This window comes from Jaculus jaculus, chromosome 15 (genome assembly GCF_020740685.1).
Source record: "Jaculus jaculus isolate mJacJac1 chromosome 15, mJacJac1.mat.Y.cur, whole genome shotgun sequence".
Classification (NCBI taxonomy): Eukaryota; Metazoa; Chordata; class Mammalia; order Rodentia; family Dipodidae; genus Jaculus; species Jaculus jaculus.
The window spans coordinates 73,458,404-73,475,096 of record NC_059116.1 but is presented as its reverse complement, the minus strand read 5'-3'; the positions used below and the strand labels follow the sequence as shown (position 1 = coordinate 73,475,096).

Below are 16,693 nucleotides of genomic sequence, written 5' to 3'. Positions count from 1 at the left end.
GGGTCTGCTCCTGTCCCCACGCCCCGCAGTGTCCAAGACAGGGCTTCTCGGGAGGTGGCGTGCGGCCACACGCAGCACAACATCATCGCCCCTCAGAGAGGGCTCCCCTGCCGTGCCCTCCTCCACTGGGCGAATCATAACTGCCACCCAGAAAGGAACAAAGCTCCAAAGGAGGAGAAGATGGGTGCAGCCTCCTCCTGGGGACCACGCACTGCCGCCCTAGAGAAGAAAATGGTGACCTGCGACCGCAGTTAACCCTAGGCCAAGGGGCTGCTCTAGTTCTAGTCCTAACCGCCAGGCAAAGGCTCTAGGGTGCGCTGTTTGCACCCCGTGGGGTCTAGTGAGAAGCTCTGAAGGCACTTGGGGCAAGGCATGGAGGAAGACTGTGGGGCCCTGGTCCCCCCGTGCTTCCCTATGGCTCCAAGTGAGGTAAGCAATTTTACTGTAGCATGAACTCTGCCATGGTGAGCAGCTGGACCACGGACCCAAAGCAACGGGGGAAAAAAATCACAGGCTAGAACCTCCAAAATGGATTCACCGTAAGGCTTTTCTCATTAGGTCAGGTGTACACTATGGTGACTAGCTAACATGCAGGTTTCACAAAGACTGGAATAACACATCGAGGTGAAAGGAAAATGATGCTCGTGAAACAGAAGTAAACATTGCTTAACGAGAGTCATATCACATTCAATTTTCTAGCACTTGAGTCGAGAATGTGTGTGCAGATGGTGGGCACCTGAGCGCACACTTCTAAGCCCAGCCCTTGAGAGACGGAGGCGAGAAGACCACGTCAGGCCGGCCTGTGATACCAGCTACCCTGTCTCTTTTTAAGGAATATTTATTTGTCTATTTATTTATATTCAGAAAGTGTGAGGGAGGAAGAATGGACACACCAGGCGTGACACTGCACCACTATGAGCTTCTGATTCTACCTGGTTACTAGGGAACTACGTGGTTACTAGGGAGCGGAACCTGAGCTGTCAGGCTTTGCATAACTGCCTTTGACCACTGAGCCATCTCCCCATCCTCAAGTGTATGGATGGGTTTTTTTTTTTAAGTTATTTATTTAAAACCCTGACTCAAAAAAAAAAAAGAAGGGAGGAGAAATATAAAATTGCAAATATTCTTTCAAGGTCACATTCCATTTCCTTGATCTTCAATTCAGGATGACCCACTGGGTTACAGGATGAGCAATGCTGTGTCTCAATGAGACCCAGTATGCTATAGGATCCCACCGAGGACGGAGCACGTGGGATCCTACACCGGACAGGAATGGCCGAGAAGCCACGGACTCCACTTATGTATGCTCAGCTCATTTTGCTCCGCAAAACAACATCATAGTCAAGAAATTATAGCTTTAAAGTCAAGGTCAAGGGCAGGAATCGCCAGCTTTGGGAGATGCGTTGCAGGATGGAGAGGCTGGCAAGGAGGGACACAAAGACCTGAGTAGCTTGTCATCGTATTTCCACCCCATTTCCGTGCCGGGTCCCTTCTGATTTCTACATGGGCCTCATCTGACAGAAACTTTGTCACATCTCTGAGCCAGCCAGCATTGTCAGCGCCACCTTCTGCTATAACTGATTTGCAGCCTCTCCACTTTCCTTACAACTCATGTGAGCGTGTGACGCAGTGGACACAGGGCTTGATAAATGTGTCACACACTCCACACCGGCTACCTGGGTCACTTACCACCTCTGCGCCTACAACTGCTCAGTCTCCTTGGAACTGTGGGTGGTCATGGGGACTCATTTCTAGCCAATGATATAAAAGCATGTCACTGAGAATGCCTCCAAGAAAGCCTTTTAAACTAGACAGATCTGATGGGCCTTTAGCCCTCATACTTAACTCCTGCCTCGACCAGTAACACAATACCTGGAGGCATGGCACCAGCCTTGTAATCAGGAGAATAAAGGTGATGTCACAGAAAGACCGGAGCCTGGCCACGGAGCCGACTCCTGAAACTGGCATTTGGGAGGTCTACCCTACAACACCCAGACATTAGCATCTTGAGTCAAAGATCGATATCAATTTCTTCCACTCAGAGTGCAATCTACTAATCACTAGCACTATGTCATTCAGAAACTCACTCCACAAGGCAGAGGCTCGGCTCGGCTCGGGCTGCATTCCTGGAGTGAGGAGGCAAGGCTGCAGTCGCTAGCACTCATCTGCCGCTTGCTGCGGAACGTCATGCTAACGACAAGTTCAGGGGGACCACAGGTCATCTATCATTTGTACTTCAGATGACTGTCAACTTGCGCAGCTTGTCACTGCTCCACAGGTGACGTACTGGTTTCACGAAAGCGAATGAGCAGCCGGGGCGAGAACCAGAGACACTGAGCACAGTCAGGAAGAGGCACCGGCCACTCTGCCAACTAGTTCTTTTACCCAGAACAAGCCACGAGCTCCTAACATCTCAATATCTTGCAGATGAAGGGGCCAGGTCTGTACGCAAGCACCCAAAAGACAGACAGTGAGTTACCGTGTCAGTAAATAATATATAAGCATAAAATCATCATCATGACCAGGTGTGGTGGCATGTGCTTGTAACTCCTTTGCTGGGGAGGCAGGTGGAGGTGGATCTCTGGTTCTTACTGGCCAACCAGTCTGGCCTAATTGGTGAGCTGCAGGCCAACTAGAGACCCTGACTTAAAAACTAGGATAGCAACTATGGAATGATATCTGAGATTATCTTCTGGCCTCCCAAAGCATGTGCACACACATAGACACACATGCCTGTGCACACACACATGAATATGTTCAGAAACAAATCGTGCACAAAACTATTTTCTATATGAATCCACCTATATGACTTCCCTAGACAAATTCATAGAGACAGGGAGAGCAATGACTGGAGGGAGCTGCAATGAAAGGTCACTGGTTTGAATGGTACAAAATTTCAAAAGGCAGACATTATGGAGATGGGTGCTGGTGAGGGATATGCAGGGAATGAACTTAATACCACACAAACTTCAAAATTCTAATCAAAATGGTAAACCTGGGCTGGAGAGATGGCTTAGTGGCTAAGCGCTTGCCTGTGAAGCCTAAGGACCCCGTTTCAAGGCTCGATTCCCCAGGACCCACATTAGCCAGATGCACAAGGAGGCACACACATCTGGAGTTTGTTTGTAGTGGCTGGGAGGCCCCGGCGTGCCCATTCTCTCTCTCTCTCTCTCTACCTCTTTCTCTGTCTGTCACTCTCAAATAAATAAATAAAAATAAACAAAAAATTTAAAAGAAATGGTAAACCTTACATTATGTATAATTTGCCACCATTTTTCAAAGATATCACAGTATTTTTTTAATATTAACATCTCTCTTCTATGGAACTCTGGATGGAAAGCTAAGCTTCTCAAGATGCTTTTTCTCCCAGACTGAGGACTGAACCCAGGCCCTCACACTTGCTAGACCAGAGCTCTTCCACTGAGCTAAGTCCCCAACCCCTGGTTATTTAAGTTTATTCACTATCAATCATAGCAATGCAAGACTGAATTCCACTAAGCCTTCAATCAAGTGCAAAACAAAGTTGTCTATGTGTATATATAGGTAAACACCCTTAACCTCAAAATCTGAAATCCCCAAATGCCCCCAAATCTGTAAAGTGTTGATTGCTGTCATGTCACTGATGTGGGAAAGTACCCACTAGAAGATGCTTTGTGTGTATTTTTGTTAAAAATAATGTATAAGATTGGGAAGGAGAGATTGCTTAGTGGTTAAGGCTCTTGCCAGCAATGCTAAAGGACCCAGGTTCAATTACCCAGCATCCACATAAAGTCAGATGCACAAGGTGGCACAAACATCTGGAGTTCATTTGCAGTGCCTAGAGGCCCTGGTACACCCATAACCTCTCTCTATATCTGCCTCTCTCTCTCTCTAATAAATAAATAAATAAAACACTTAAAAAATAATGTATAAGATTTCCCCCGGCCATGTGTATAAGGTACATTTGAAATATAAATCAATTTCATGTTTAGATTTGGATACCATTCCCAGGATGAAATGAGCATGCTGAGATTCAAAAACGCAAAACATTTGTGATATGAAACATTTCAGGTAGGAAGCTCGACCTCCATGTGGAGGAGACCTGACTGTGGGAAGTGAGAAGAAAGGGACCAAGCAAGGAAGTGCAAAGACAGCTCCCTCTGAAGGGTTAAGGAACGATGAGTGCCAGCCCGTCACCCAGGCACGGGTGTTCTACAAGAAACTGTTCTGGGAGGAGGAAAAGGTGGCTGCTTTGTGAGAAGACAGACCTACTCATGTGAGAGCCAGTGTGGGTGACCGCAATCCTGGTGGCATAAATACTGAAAGTGCCTTACTGTCTACAGATGCTTATGACCAGAGATACGATTACACACAGTGCAAGACTGAGATTAAAAAAAAAGAAACACCACAACATCTGTTCCCAGACATTAAAGCCTCTCATCAAGCATTATCTACCAATGGCTTCAGGGACATGAGCCATTCTTTTCTAGTAGGAACCTAAAATAATATTACACTAACCCCAAACTTTATTCATTGTTCTCTTTTCAACAGCAGACCCTTTATAGAGACTTAAAAAGTGATTTGACCTTGAGTTGGATATTAACTAGAAATTATTCTTTTAGTTACTAAAAGTAGTCACTCAGAAATGAACTGAAAAGACTTCAAATCAATTTTGTACATTAAGGTAACTAATAAAATTGTTATAATGTGGTCAATAAATTTAAGAGAAATTGGTACCATTAGGTTGTCACTTTAATAGGTAAATGATCACTAAGGGCCAAAATCCAAACAAGACAAAAAAAAAAAAAAAAAATTCAAGGAAGGCCAAAGAGAAAAATTAGAATTTTATATGCCATATATTTTTAAATAGCAATGCAGATATTTTCACTCATAATCCCATATCAAATTTAACAGATAATATTATGTATGTTTTATTTTTATTTATTTATGAGAGAGAGAGAAAATGGACATGTCACAGTCTGCACCACTGCAAACAAACTCTAAACACATGTGCCACTTTCAGCATCTGGCTTACATGGGTCCTGGGGAATTTGAACCTGGGTCATTTGGCTTTGCAGGCAAGTGCTTAACCACTAAGCCATGTCTCCATTCTCAGGTAATATTATAATATGTAGTCAAAAACAAGTTTACAAGTACTTGATTTCACTCGTGTGTGTGTGTGTGTTTATGTGTGTAGGTGCACGTGTATGTGACAGCACAGTGTGCATGTGTATGCATAATGAAGCAAAAAGATTACTATCAAGCGTCTTTCTCAATTGCTCTTCATTTTATTTTTTGAGACAGGATCTCTCACTAACCCTGCAGCTCGCTGACTCAGTAGACTGACCAGTCACAAAGTTGCAGCGATCCCCGTCTCTACGTGGCAGGTGTCAGGACTACAGACGTGCACAGCTGCGCCCGGCTTTCACACGGGTGCTGGACACCCAAACTCACATGCTCAGGCTTGCCTGGTAAGCACTTTACCAACGGAGCCTTATTCCCAGCCCTTGTAAGCACTTTTTAAAACTGAATTTTATGTTTGGACTTGGATACCAGTTTGCAAAAATGGACAATCTATTTTTCGAATTTTGTTTCCTAATGGAAACTAGCTTTCATTACTGCACAGTCAAATCACTATGAAGAATACAAGCTGACATGAGCCTTTTTTTTTTTTTTTGCTATAAAAACAAAAATTTGTATCTAATGAAGACCAGCAAAAAGAGAGGACTGCAAATGTCGAATATGCATGAAGTGTTACTCATCACCTCTTCTGAAGGAGTGGGCAGCGTAGCCCTAGGAAATTAAGCGACAGAGAAACATGTCCAGAGCACTGAGAAGGAACCCAGGCCGATCTAATGACTTAGCTAGTTTCTGGAGCTGTAAAAATCAGAACACTCTCACTGCTGTTTGTGTTAGGTAATTAACAGCTGTAAAGTATGCTGAAAGTAGAAACTGCTAAATAAATAATGACTGCCACGGAATTTTAACCATAATGTGCTAAATAATAAAGATGAGATGTGAGCTTCTAACTACCATTTCTGTTTTCAAGTTAATAATGCAAACAGAACTCCAGTCTCATTAACACGGCTTAGCACAGTGTTAGCAAGTTAAACAAATTAAACTTTGTGATTCGAAGTCACACAAGGGATCCTGTGTCTCCAACAGCCGCTGCTTTGAGTCTCTACATAGCAATGAGTCCTTTGTAACTGTAAAATGTTGTCGCTAATTTTGCTTATGTCTATGTTTTGGTTGTAGAAAGCATTCTACTTGGAATTCCATGAAGCAATAAGTCATTGTGAGAATGTCCAGCGATAGCAAACTAACTTTGAAATGCTAACGTACCACGATATCTTACATAGTTTTTGAGGAATTAGTGACACAACACCATCTACAAGGACTATTTTCCAGATCTTTTTTATCTATCTGTTAAACTGTAGTGTTTGTGGGACTACAGGCTCATCTCTGACAACACCTTTAAAGACTTGCTTACACAAGAAAGAAGGAGCAGAAGGTATTAGAATTATAGGCTTTTCTTCAAAATCTTCTACTTTCATGATGATTGAACATGCCATTATAGTTAGCAGTATTCTACGATTCTTAATTTTTGCCTATACATTGGATATAACTTTTGAGTCCTATGAAACCATAACAAAAGGTACACAAAGTGGGAAAACCTTAGATTAAATTGAATTTTCAGTTAAAATATAAGCTCTAAAAAAGTTTTACCAATTCCAAAATCTTATCAAAGTTCCTTTTAGTCACAAAATACAGTGAATTTTCTATATGCTCTAAATAAACTCTATTTATAAAGACTACTTTCCAACATCATTGGAGAAAAGAAACCTAAATCATGTCTGGTATCTGTTCGAGAACAAAGTCATTCTCTACTTAAGAGTTTTGAGAAAAGTTAAACATCTACGAAAGAGGTCAAAGTAAACTGGATTGCTCACATTAAAATGCAACTCCATCATTTTATTCTCATAATAACCAAGACCTTGTGGAAGTTTGAATGAATGGCCCCCAATATACTCAGTATTTTAGTACAGTTTGTAACTTAGACCTGCAGCCACTTGGCGGGAGGAGGTGCCACTGCGCGGATCTTAGGGTTCAGCTCTAAAGTGTGGGGGGTGGGTTCAGAATTCCAGTCTAAAAATGTGCGCAGTGCCTGAGTCCTGCCTGGGGCGCCCAAGTGGGCTGCGGCTTTGGGGGCGTTCTCTCTCTGCCTGCGCCGGCTTCTTCCGCCGTCACGGAACTTTCCTGGATCCCGGATCCCTAAGCTTCAATGAGTGTCTCTTCCTCCTTAGCTGTGCTTGGTCTGCAAGTCCATCCCAACCCCGTGCAGCTCGTATTAATGTTAAGTGTGACATTAGTTGTTACAATCACAGATGTAAAAAGATCAGTGTGTTCCAAACATAACTATCTCACTAGCATCTCATTTCATGAAATTCTTAGTTAAGATGATCTCCACAGAATGAATTTGTCTGTGATTACCAGCTTCACTTACTGAAGAACACCAAATACTTATAAGGGGTTTGAATGGAAGGTTAGTGTAAGAGCCACGTTCTTCAGTGCCCGTCGCTCGCAGAGGACGCCCATGCCCGTCTCACCACGGCCGTCTGCGTACCTTCTAGGTGGAGCCACATCAGCCGTCCCTTCACACTGACCACGGAGGCCACACAGAGCTCGCTGGGGTTCCTGGGGTTCACAGCTTCAAGCTTCATGTTCTTTGTGAAGCCCCGGCTGAATGACACCTGAAAAGATAGACCGAAGCAACCTTGAGCCAGCAGCACCCGCCGCCGGATGAGGGGCGTCCGCAGGTGAGCAGAGAAAAGAAACCCCCCGGGTTCTGAGACACGGCCTGCTGCTCAGGTCTGCATCTTGCCCATCCCTCATGAGAAGAACAAAAACACAAACAAAATAACCATGAACTCAATTCCATATGTCAGCAATTAGAATTGCTCTTGATGCGCATGGGTACCCAAAGCTATTCGCTAAAACAGTGGGGAAGGTACGGGTACATTTTCTTTTTCCAGTTCCATATGTGCCCTCGTCCTATGGGATTTCTAGTGTAGCGATGACTTTATGATTTCTGCCTTGGCAAACATCACACCTAGGGCGTTCTCACCTTAAAGAACACTCAAGAATGCCCTTTAGCATTTCTTACAGTGCAGTTCTACTGCTGACGAAGTTTATCTGAAATATCTTCATTTTCCTTTTCCTTTTGTTTGTTGTATTTTACTTTTAAAATTAACTTTCATAAGTTGACATACAGTAAAATTCTCACTGGTGTGTCTTGGCCTCTGAAGGTAGAGCTGCTAGACCGATTCATGCAGCATGTACCCCACCACAGCAACACACAGAACAATTCCTACGCACACCACAAATACCCTTACACTGGCCCTTTGGTAATCAGTTCCCCTTATGTTTTTGTCCCTATAATTTGGTCTCCTTATCTTACACTATCATATAAGTGAAATCACACTCTTTCTGAATCTGGCTTCTTTTTCTCTTAAATATTTTATTTACTTACTTAGTTATTTAACAGAGAAAGAGGGAAAGGGAGAGAGGAAGAGAGAGAGAGGGAGAGAGCAATCTTGAGAGAATGGCTGCACCAGGGCCTCCAGCCACCACAAACAAACTCTAGATGCGTGTGCCCCCTTGTGCATCTAACTAACATGGGTCCAGGGGAATTGAACCTGCGTCCTTTGGCTTTGCAGGCAAATGCCTTAATCACTAAGCCATCCCTCCAGCCTGAGTGTGGCTTCTTTTATCCATCAAAATGTATTTGAGGCTCACCTGTGCTACTAAAGAATCAATAAACAGACTTGTGTTTTATTGCTAAATAGTTGATGCACGTGTACCATGGTTCATCCGTTTGTCAGTTAAAGGACATCTGGATCATTTTGATATCTAGTGATTGTGAGCAAAGCTGCTACAAGCCCTCAGGTACATGCTTAGGTGTATGAACTGGTTTGGGCTATCATAACGAAATACCACAGACTGGAGGTGGAAACAACAGAAACTAGTTTTCTCCAAGTGCCAGAGGCTAGACGACGTCCACACCCTGGCATCGTCAGGGTACTTGGCACTGAGGCTTCTTGTCTTGGCTGGAGCAGGGTTCCCGCCCACTGCCTATCTCCACAGCCGTCCCTCAGTGCTGATGTGGGTCCTAACCGCCTCCTCCCATTAGCAGACCAGCCATATTGGGCCACAATTAAGCACTTCCTTAAAGACCCTTCTTCCAAATACAGTCCCACTCTGAAGGGCCATGGGGCTGAGATTTGATCATGTTTACACATAGCACTAATTTCACTTCTCTAGGAATGGAATTGCTGAGTCATATGGGAAACATACGTTTAACCTTCTAAGAAACTGTCAAGTTATTTTCCAAAGTGACATCTGTTGTTTCATTCCCAGCAGTAGGACATGGGTGCTTTGTCCTGAGCAATTGTTACTGGTTTGTCAAAGCGTGACCACTCAAGCAGTCATGTGAGGCCGAGTGCCTCGAACCTTCCCTCCGCCCCACTGCGCAATGACGTCGCGCCTTGCCCTGCCGGGCACCCAGGGACCTTTTCAGGGAGGTATCTGTTTTTATCTTTGCTAAGTCATGTCTTCTACGTCTTCAGTGACACATGACATTGACTCCACGATCTCTAAGATTCATTTGTCACTTTTTTTACACTTTCCCATTTTTTTTCCCCTTTCCATTCTTCAGAGTTTAATTCCTACATTCAAGGTCATGGCCCATTATTTTCTTTCTGCTACTGTAAGAATCTCTTTAAGTCAGACACTACATTTTCTCAATTGTGGAACTTCTTTTTAATTTTGACAGTGTCAATTTCTTTCCTGGGACTTCCTATCTTTTCATCATGCAAAAAAAAGGCTTTTTTCCCCTTTGAGCCTATGGTTCTCAAACTCTTACTCAGTTGGGTATAGTCGGAGCCGCAGAATGTCTATTTTCAGCAAAGCAGTTTGTCCATACATTAGGAACTGGCATTTTACATCAGTGAGACTGGATGCAATGAGGGAACAAAATGCTTCTTTGTTAATCCCAGCCCATGGATCGGGCTGGATTTGGATTCTGCTGTCTGTTTTCTCTAGCTTCTGCCCGTCTTAAACAAGCCTGGAGTGGGACTCGGGGATGGGTTATAATTCCTAATAAGGCTGTTGGGTACTTTGTTTTAGCAAACAGCTAACCTGGCTGAGCTCAGACTACAAAGTCTGCTCTTGGGAAACAGCTCATATCTCTGTTCCTTCCTTTTGTCGAGGCTGCTTGGGGACGTCAACGTGCAACATTAGCATCTGCCAAAGATGCAGCCAGCACTTAGCAACAGGATGCTTGGCTCTCCCCTGTCTGAAGTTTGCCTTACTTCCCAGTATCTCCATTTGCCCGGGCTTCATAATATTGCTCAGAAGGCAAAAAGACCGTGAGTTTTACATCAGTCTTTCAATTGCTTCATATTTTGCCAACTGTGGTGACCCCCAAGTGGTCTAAATTAATGGTATAATCATAGCACGTGTTGCTTCTTCTTTGTTTGCTTGTTTTTCTTTTCTCAAGCTGCTAGCTCCCCTCCATGATGTGCCTGGTTTTGTCATTCCCCACTCCAGCACAGGGAATTAAGTTTCTCTGTACAGCAGGGTCAATTCCTTATGAATTTACTTACTCAATACAATAAATAAATCTCTCTCCAAATATTATTTTTTTAAATAAATACAAAATGAACCTGAAACACCAACTATTACAAACTTAAATCAACCATGTCATATTACACTAGAAACACCTATCTTGAAGCATGTAAGCAGGTTCCAAAACCACGAAGACAAAATGGGTTCCTATTAAGTAATAATATGTTTTTATGTGACTCATGGAAAGAAATCAGGGTCATTCTGATTTATGTGGCTCTTTGTAAGATCAGTTTACAAATGCAATCCTATCCTTATGTTATCAGGATAGAACCATGCAATATTTACTGAAAATCAATTTGCTCCTTTCCTTTATGTTTCTTTGGAAATAGAAACCAGAGATATTTTAGGTTACTTTCTTTTCTGCACGTCATCCAATCTCATTCACACATATTATATATTGAGAATCATTCTGATACCAAAACTGGATGGCTACATGAAAATCCTCAAAGTTAAAACGCATTTTATCCTACTTAAAAAGGAAACTCTACAATCACGCAGCCTATTTTATTTCAGCTCATTCCTTCAGGGTAACTTATAAAGGATCAATAATAAAACGGATACCTCTCAGTTTATTTTACTAAGCACTTGGCTGGTTAATCCACCACCTGACTGTGAAAGCATCCCAGGGAAATGCCTTCCATACAACCAATTCTGTACTTTCTTCTAGAACATGTGAGATGCGTGATTAAAAAATGAATTCGTAATAAGCATTCCATTAAAGAGCGGTTGTAACAAGCTAGCAAATCCAGCGAAGCACCACTAACGCAAGGCATAGGTCCGCAGGCAGACAAAACTCCTGTCTATTAAATAAACGCGGGGCTAGAAACACAGGCATTCCTAATGAATACACCAGCAAATTCATTAAGCCAGATTTAATCTTGGTGACTGAATTCTGAAAGCTCAGAAGCCAAGCGGGCACGTGGCTACTTGCAGCAGAATAAATAGCCACTAGCAGGGACAGATGAAAGGAAGCTTCACACCAGCATGCTACCACAGAAGAGAGGTGCCTACAAACAAAACCAAATGCGAACATTCATTTTATCCAAAGCTAAGCACTTAGAGAAGGAATTATTCTCTTGCAAGGGAGAAAGCATTATCTCCAACAGGCTTAGGAGTGTCCCAGGATGCTCATGCTTCTCCATGAAATGGAGTCAACTCAGTAGATTCTCAGACACTGACTTCAAATGGTGAAAAGTCAAGCAATGTCTCAGCAGACCTGGGAAGTCTTAAGGGTTCCCAGGGCGTGGCCACAGACCCCTGTCCCTATCATAACACTTACACACACACCACTGTTCTTTGAGGCCACCGAGAAACTGCTCCTATGCACAGACCTTGCTGTCCAATCAAGAGGCTCAACAGGCACAGGTGCTCAGATTTCCCATTCTGCCACTGACTTGCTTCTGTATTTATGGGTACGTATTGACCCAGTAATCAAACCCACTGATTTTCCCTCCGAAATCTCACATTGACTTATGTCCTCTGAAGCCAACACTTTCCCTCTCGCCTTCCATATGCTATTATCCATTTGTACAATTCCTGTGGGCCACAGAGAGCCAGGAGCTCCAGGAACACAGGTTCAGATCCAGGCCCAGATGAGGAGGCACCGTGCACCTCCAGAGCCACAGGCCGCAGTTACGAGGGGAGCGCCTGCTTCTGCAGAGGAAGGCTGGCGGTGACGCGTTATTCTTCATGCTTAAACCTGGTAACATTCCACACCCCTGGTCATGGTTCCCAGGGCTGATGAAGCTTAAGTGAGTCATTTTATAAAGTGCTTCGTAAACCACCTGGTTAGGTACTAGGGTGACAGGCGGGCCTGCCCTCCAGGCTTGGTGTACACAGCACAGGAACTGAACCCAGGACTGCATGCACGCTAGGCGATTATTCCACCAACGAGGCCACATCTCCAGCCCAAGATTACAGGTTTTAATAGACCTCAGGAGCAAAGAGCCTCCTACCAACAGGGCTGTCATTACTTCAATAAACAGTTAAGTACATATCCAACAGTGGTGCAAGTGACTGCCTGTCCATCAGAATCTGTGCTTTTCTTCTGCAATACTGAATCATGCTGTACTGCATCATGATATAGTATAAAAACAGAAGCTAGGATCTGTTTGGGGGTCTTATTGCAGCTGAGAGATCAGTTCTGTCATTAGACAATCATAGATAATACGTGTTCCTATCAGAACAAGGTGATTAGAACTAGGGATTTCATCTCTTTGACCTTTTTGCTTATTCTTTGGGTGCTCTGTTTAGTGTCTCACTATAGTGAGAAGCCCTTACCATCTGGGAACTCAGTGGATGTTTCTGTAGGTGAGAAATAAATCTTGACATGTTCAAGCAGCCGTGCCTCGGTCGGTGCGCTCCCTACTGCGGCCCAGCACCACCCAAGCAAACCTGAGCTGAGAAGAGGACTTTGCAAACAGCATGAAAGCTCTGTGGTCCTACCATGCCAGGCGGCAAACAAGTAGAGAGCAAACCACACCGCTTCTGCGGGCGGCACCTGTGACTTTAAACAGTAGATGGGAAGTTTCTTACGTCTCCGAAGCAGAAGGGAGGCGCTTCCTCTGCTCCGTGGTGCTTGTAGTAATCCGCCCAGTCGAAGTCCTGGCCGGAGTAACCTAGAAACAATGGAACAGGCGAGAAAGCTTTAGCTGAGCCAAATCCCAGGCAAATGATCAGGCAAAGGTGGGTCCATGACTAAAGTAATAAGAAATGCAAGACTAAGATCCCCCAGCCCCAGGAGAAAGTCCTCTTAAAACTAACAGTACATGAAATTTCATGAGCATCATATGAAGGATTTCAGAAACTGTCAGTCCACCATAACCGCATGGTGCCAGAAATCAGGTGAAAAAGGACTGAGCTTTCGCCCTAAAGCGACTCTGGCCAATGAGGAGATCTGCTCTCAGGGAGAAGATACAACATAAAACCATTCTTACACTTGGCAGAAACTCCCTTCATATTAGGGCCGAGTTCACAGAAATTTGATATCCAGTACCCTCAAAGAAATGATGAGACTTCATTAGGGACAACAGAAATAAAACAACAAAAACAGGAGAGGTGAGTTTTAAAATGTAACCAAAGGTAGAGCGGAGGGCAATCAGGGGAGCAAAATTTCAGCTAACAGAGCGCCTCAAAGAAATGCAGGACGGAGAGGAAGGTAAACTGCGCTTTCGTGTTGCTTGCCATTGCTGCAGCGGAGAAGGCGATTGGGGAGATGAGCCTGGCTTTGGGAGCCCATCTTCAACAAAGCAATGGATCCAGGCATGGTGGTCCAGGCCTACAATCCCAGTTACTTAGGCCGAAGCAAGAGGTCACAAATTTGAGGCCAGCCTGGGCAAGGAGACCCTATCTCAAAACTAAAGTAACAGGGCTGGTGGTGTATCTGGGAAGCAGAGCAACTGTCTAGCGTAAGCAAGACCTTGGGTTCACTCTCTAGTGTCATAAACAAACAAGAAACAGGCAAAGGGATGGGATGGGCTCTGCTTTACAATTTCTATAAGGAGACCCTTTGCATGGCATTTCTCGGGAAGTGTTTTGGAGCAAGTCCTTGCGTTCATGTGTGAGAACAAAAGGAAGAATGAGCCTCGGGACACAAGTTCTTTGCTATCCAAGGGCCACTGGAAAGGGAAAATCTGAGGGCTGGGGAGGTATCCAGTGGGTAAAGCTCAGGCCACGTAAGCACAAACACCCGAGTTCAGATACCCAGCACCATTGAACTGCTGGGTGGGCAGAGCGCCCTGCCTGTCTGTCAGTGCTCCTGAGGCAGATGCAGGGGATCCCCGTGGCTAGCAAGGCTGCCTGACTTCATGAGCTTGGAGTCCCAGTGGAAGACCCTGCCTCTATCAAGAAAGTGGAAAAGGGCCACGTAGGATACCTAACATGCATCTCTGGACTCCACATGCGTTCACACATGACCACAAATGCATACACCACACACACAGAAGAAAAGGTCAAGCTCAGACTCTGGATCCAGATATCAATATCTGCATCTCATTTTCCTCATCTAAATTTTACAAGCTGACAAGAACAGCATGCGGATCTCTTGGCGAGCTGCTTTCTACCATCCAGCACCTCTACTTTCCTGCTGCTTGCGAAGATTTCAGGTCCTCTCTGTGGTCGGTTCCCTCGTCCCTTTTCCTATGACTGAAGTGTAAGAAGGGTGAGCAGAAAGATATGTTCCAAGGCCGAGGCCTTTCTCTAGAACACCTTACAACAAAGCCTATTTGGGACTTTGATAGACCGAGTCTGTTAATGTGAATGCCAATTCCACAATTTCTTCCTGGACCTCTGCTGCTTCCTAAGTGAATTCTGTGGGCTGAATAAAAAACAACAGGAGAGGGCTGGAGAGAGAGGGCTCAGTGGTCAAGGTGCTTGCTGGCAAAGCCTATGAACTCACGTTAGACTCTCCAGGACCCACATGAGCCAGACACAGTGACACGAGTGCACAAGGTCGCGCATGCCCACTAGGTGGCGCTTCAAGACTCTGGAGTTCGATTTCAGTGGCTGAGGCCTTGGCACACCAATTATTTCTCTCATTCACTCCCACTCGCTCACATCAAAAAAAAAGAAGAAGAAGAAAGGCCAGTCTGTTGGGCTTGTCTCAAAACAGACAATTCAGGAGACTACAGGGAATAAGGCCTGGAAAAGCCTAAGTAGACGAATAACAAAGTATTTTCCAATATTTACATAACATCATATTTGGATGTGTGATATGGTCAGTGTCAATCTGTTCAGATAAAACTTTTCAACTTAGAATTCTGACACCTCTATTTCTTATATATAGATACTTAGCCAGGTTTTCTACAATCAGCATGTAAGAGGCTTCAACCACTTGGTGTTTTCTTGGATCTACATTAAAGCCTTTCAAAGCATCCAGACCTCAACAGTGTCAAAGGGGAGCCAGTTCTAATCTATTAATTTCTAGATATAATCATGTCTTGCTGGGAAACACCTAAGCAACAATTAATTATCCGGCCCCTAAAACTCGCTCGTTGACTTGAATGCCGGCACGGCGTGGGGCTCCCTCCTCCTCCTCTTCTTCGGGGCTTTACTCCTTCATCATGTAATTCTTTTCCTTCGGGCTGATAATGAACTGTTTTTGTAAGGCTATTTTGTGACAGCTCAGAAAATAACTGCTACATAAAAACACATTGCCATGGATTGCATAATACAGACAACAGGGGTCAATTATGCTCATTAATCAACAAAGACAGAACAAGAAGTGCTGAGCCTTAACTACAGCCAGGAAAACATGTTTGCAACCCAGAGAGAGGGCGAACAGCAGAGGGGAGAGGAAAATAAAAGAAAATAAGACCTCTTAAGCTCTTAAAATTTGCAAGAAGCTGCCGCGGGAGACTGCTCGATCCACCATTATTTAAGCCCTTACTGGTGTTTATTTTGAACGAAGTTACAAGTGTCACAGGTCCAAGAGGGAAGAGGCTGATGACTCGTTTTCTTATGACACAAATTAATTGGCATAAAATAGCTTCGCTTGCAGACATTACTATGTGCAGTGTGAATGGACACTTCTTTTGAAAAAAAACATTGGCAATAAAAATATTCATACCCTTTGATGCTGGTTTCACTTCTGGGAACTGATCCCATTAATGTACATGCTCCCCGCAAAAATAAAAACTGGAAAATGTGTTAGACATTAAGGCACTTTTGGCATATGGTTGATAAAACTTGGGAAGGGCAGAAATAACTTTCTATCAACAGGAAATGCTATGAGACTTTCCCAAGACATATTCAAGCCCATGGAATGCCACATAGGCATGAAATTGCTTATAGTTGGTTGAAAAAAAAAAATGGAAGAAAAAGACTCCACTGTCCTTAGCTAAAAATACTGCTATGTGGGGAGCCGCAGACAGATGGATCCCCAGAACTTGCTGGCTAGCCAGTCTAGCTTACAAGTTAAGTTCCAGGCTAGTGAGAGACACTGTCTTCAAAAACAGCATACTGAGGTTGTCCTCTGGCTTCTGTGACACACAAAAATGCACATGCGCATGTGTGTGCATGCACACGCACA

The 16,693-nt window shown here is 44.1% G+C and overlaps 1 protein-coding gene across 11 annotated transcripts in view; it reads right to left on the bottom strand.

Moving 5' to 3' along the window:
- Positions 1-16,693, bottom strand: part of Sfmbt2 (Scm like with four mbt domains 2) — a 242,588-nt gene that overhangs the window by 70,927 nt on the left and 154,968 nt on the right. For all 11 annotated transcript variants that reach the window (XM_045134896.1, XM_045134901.1, XM_045134900.1 and 8 more), the window contains 2 exons: positions 13,201-13,283; positions 7,604-7,730 (listed from right to left, as the gene is read on the bottom strand). In XM_045134896.1, the coding sequence (XP_044990831.1) occupies positions 7,604-7,730; positions 13,201-13,283 (210 nt within the window). The remainder of the gene's footprint in view (positions 1-7,603; positions 7,731-13,200; positions 13,284-16,693) is intronic.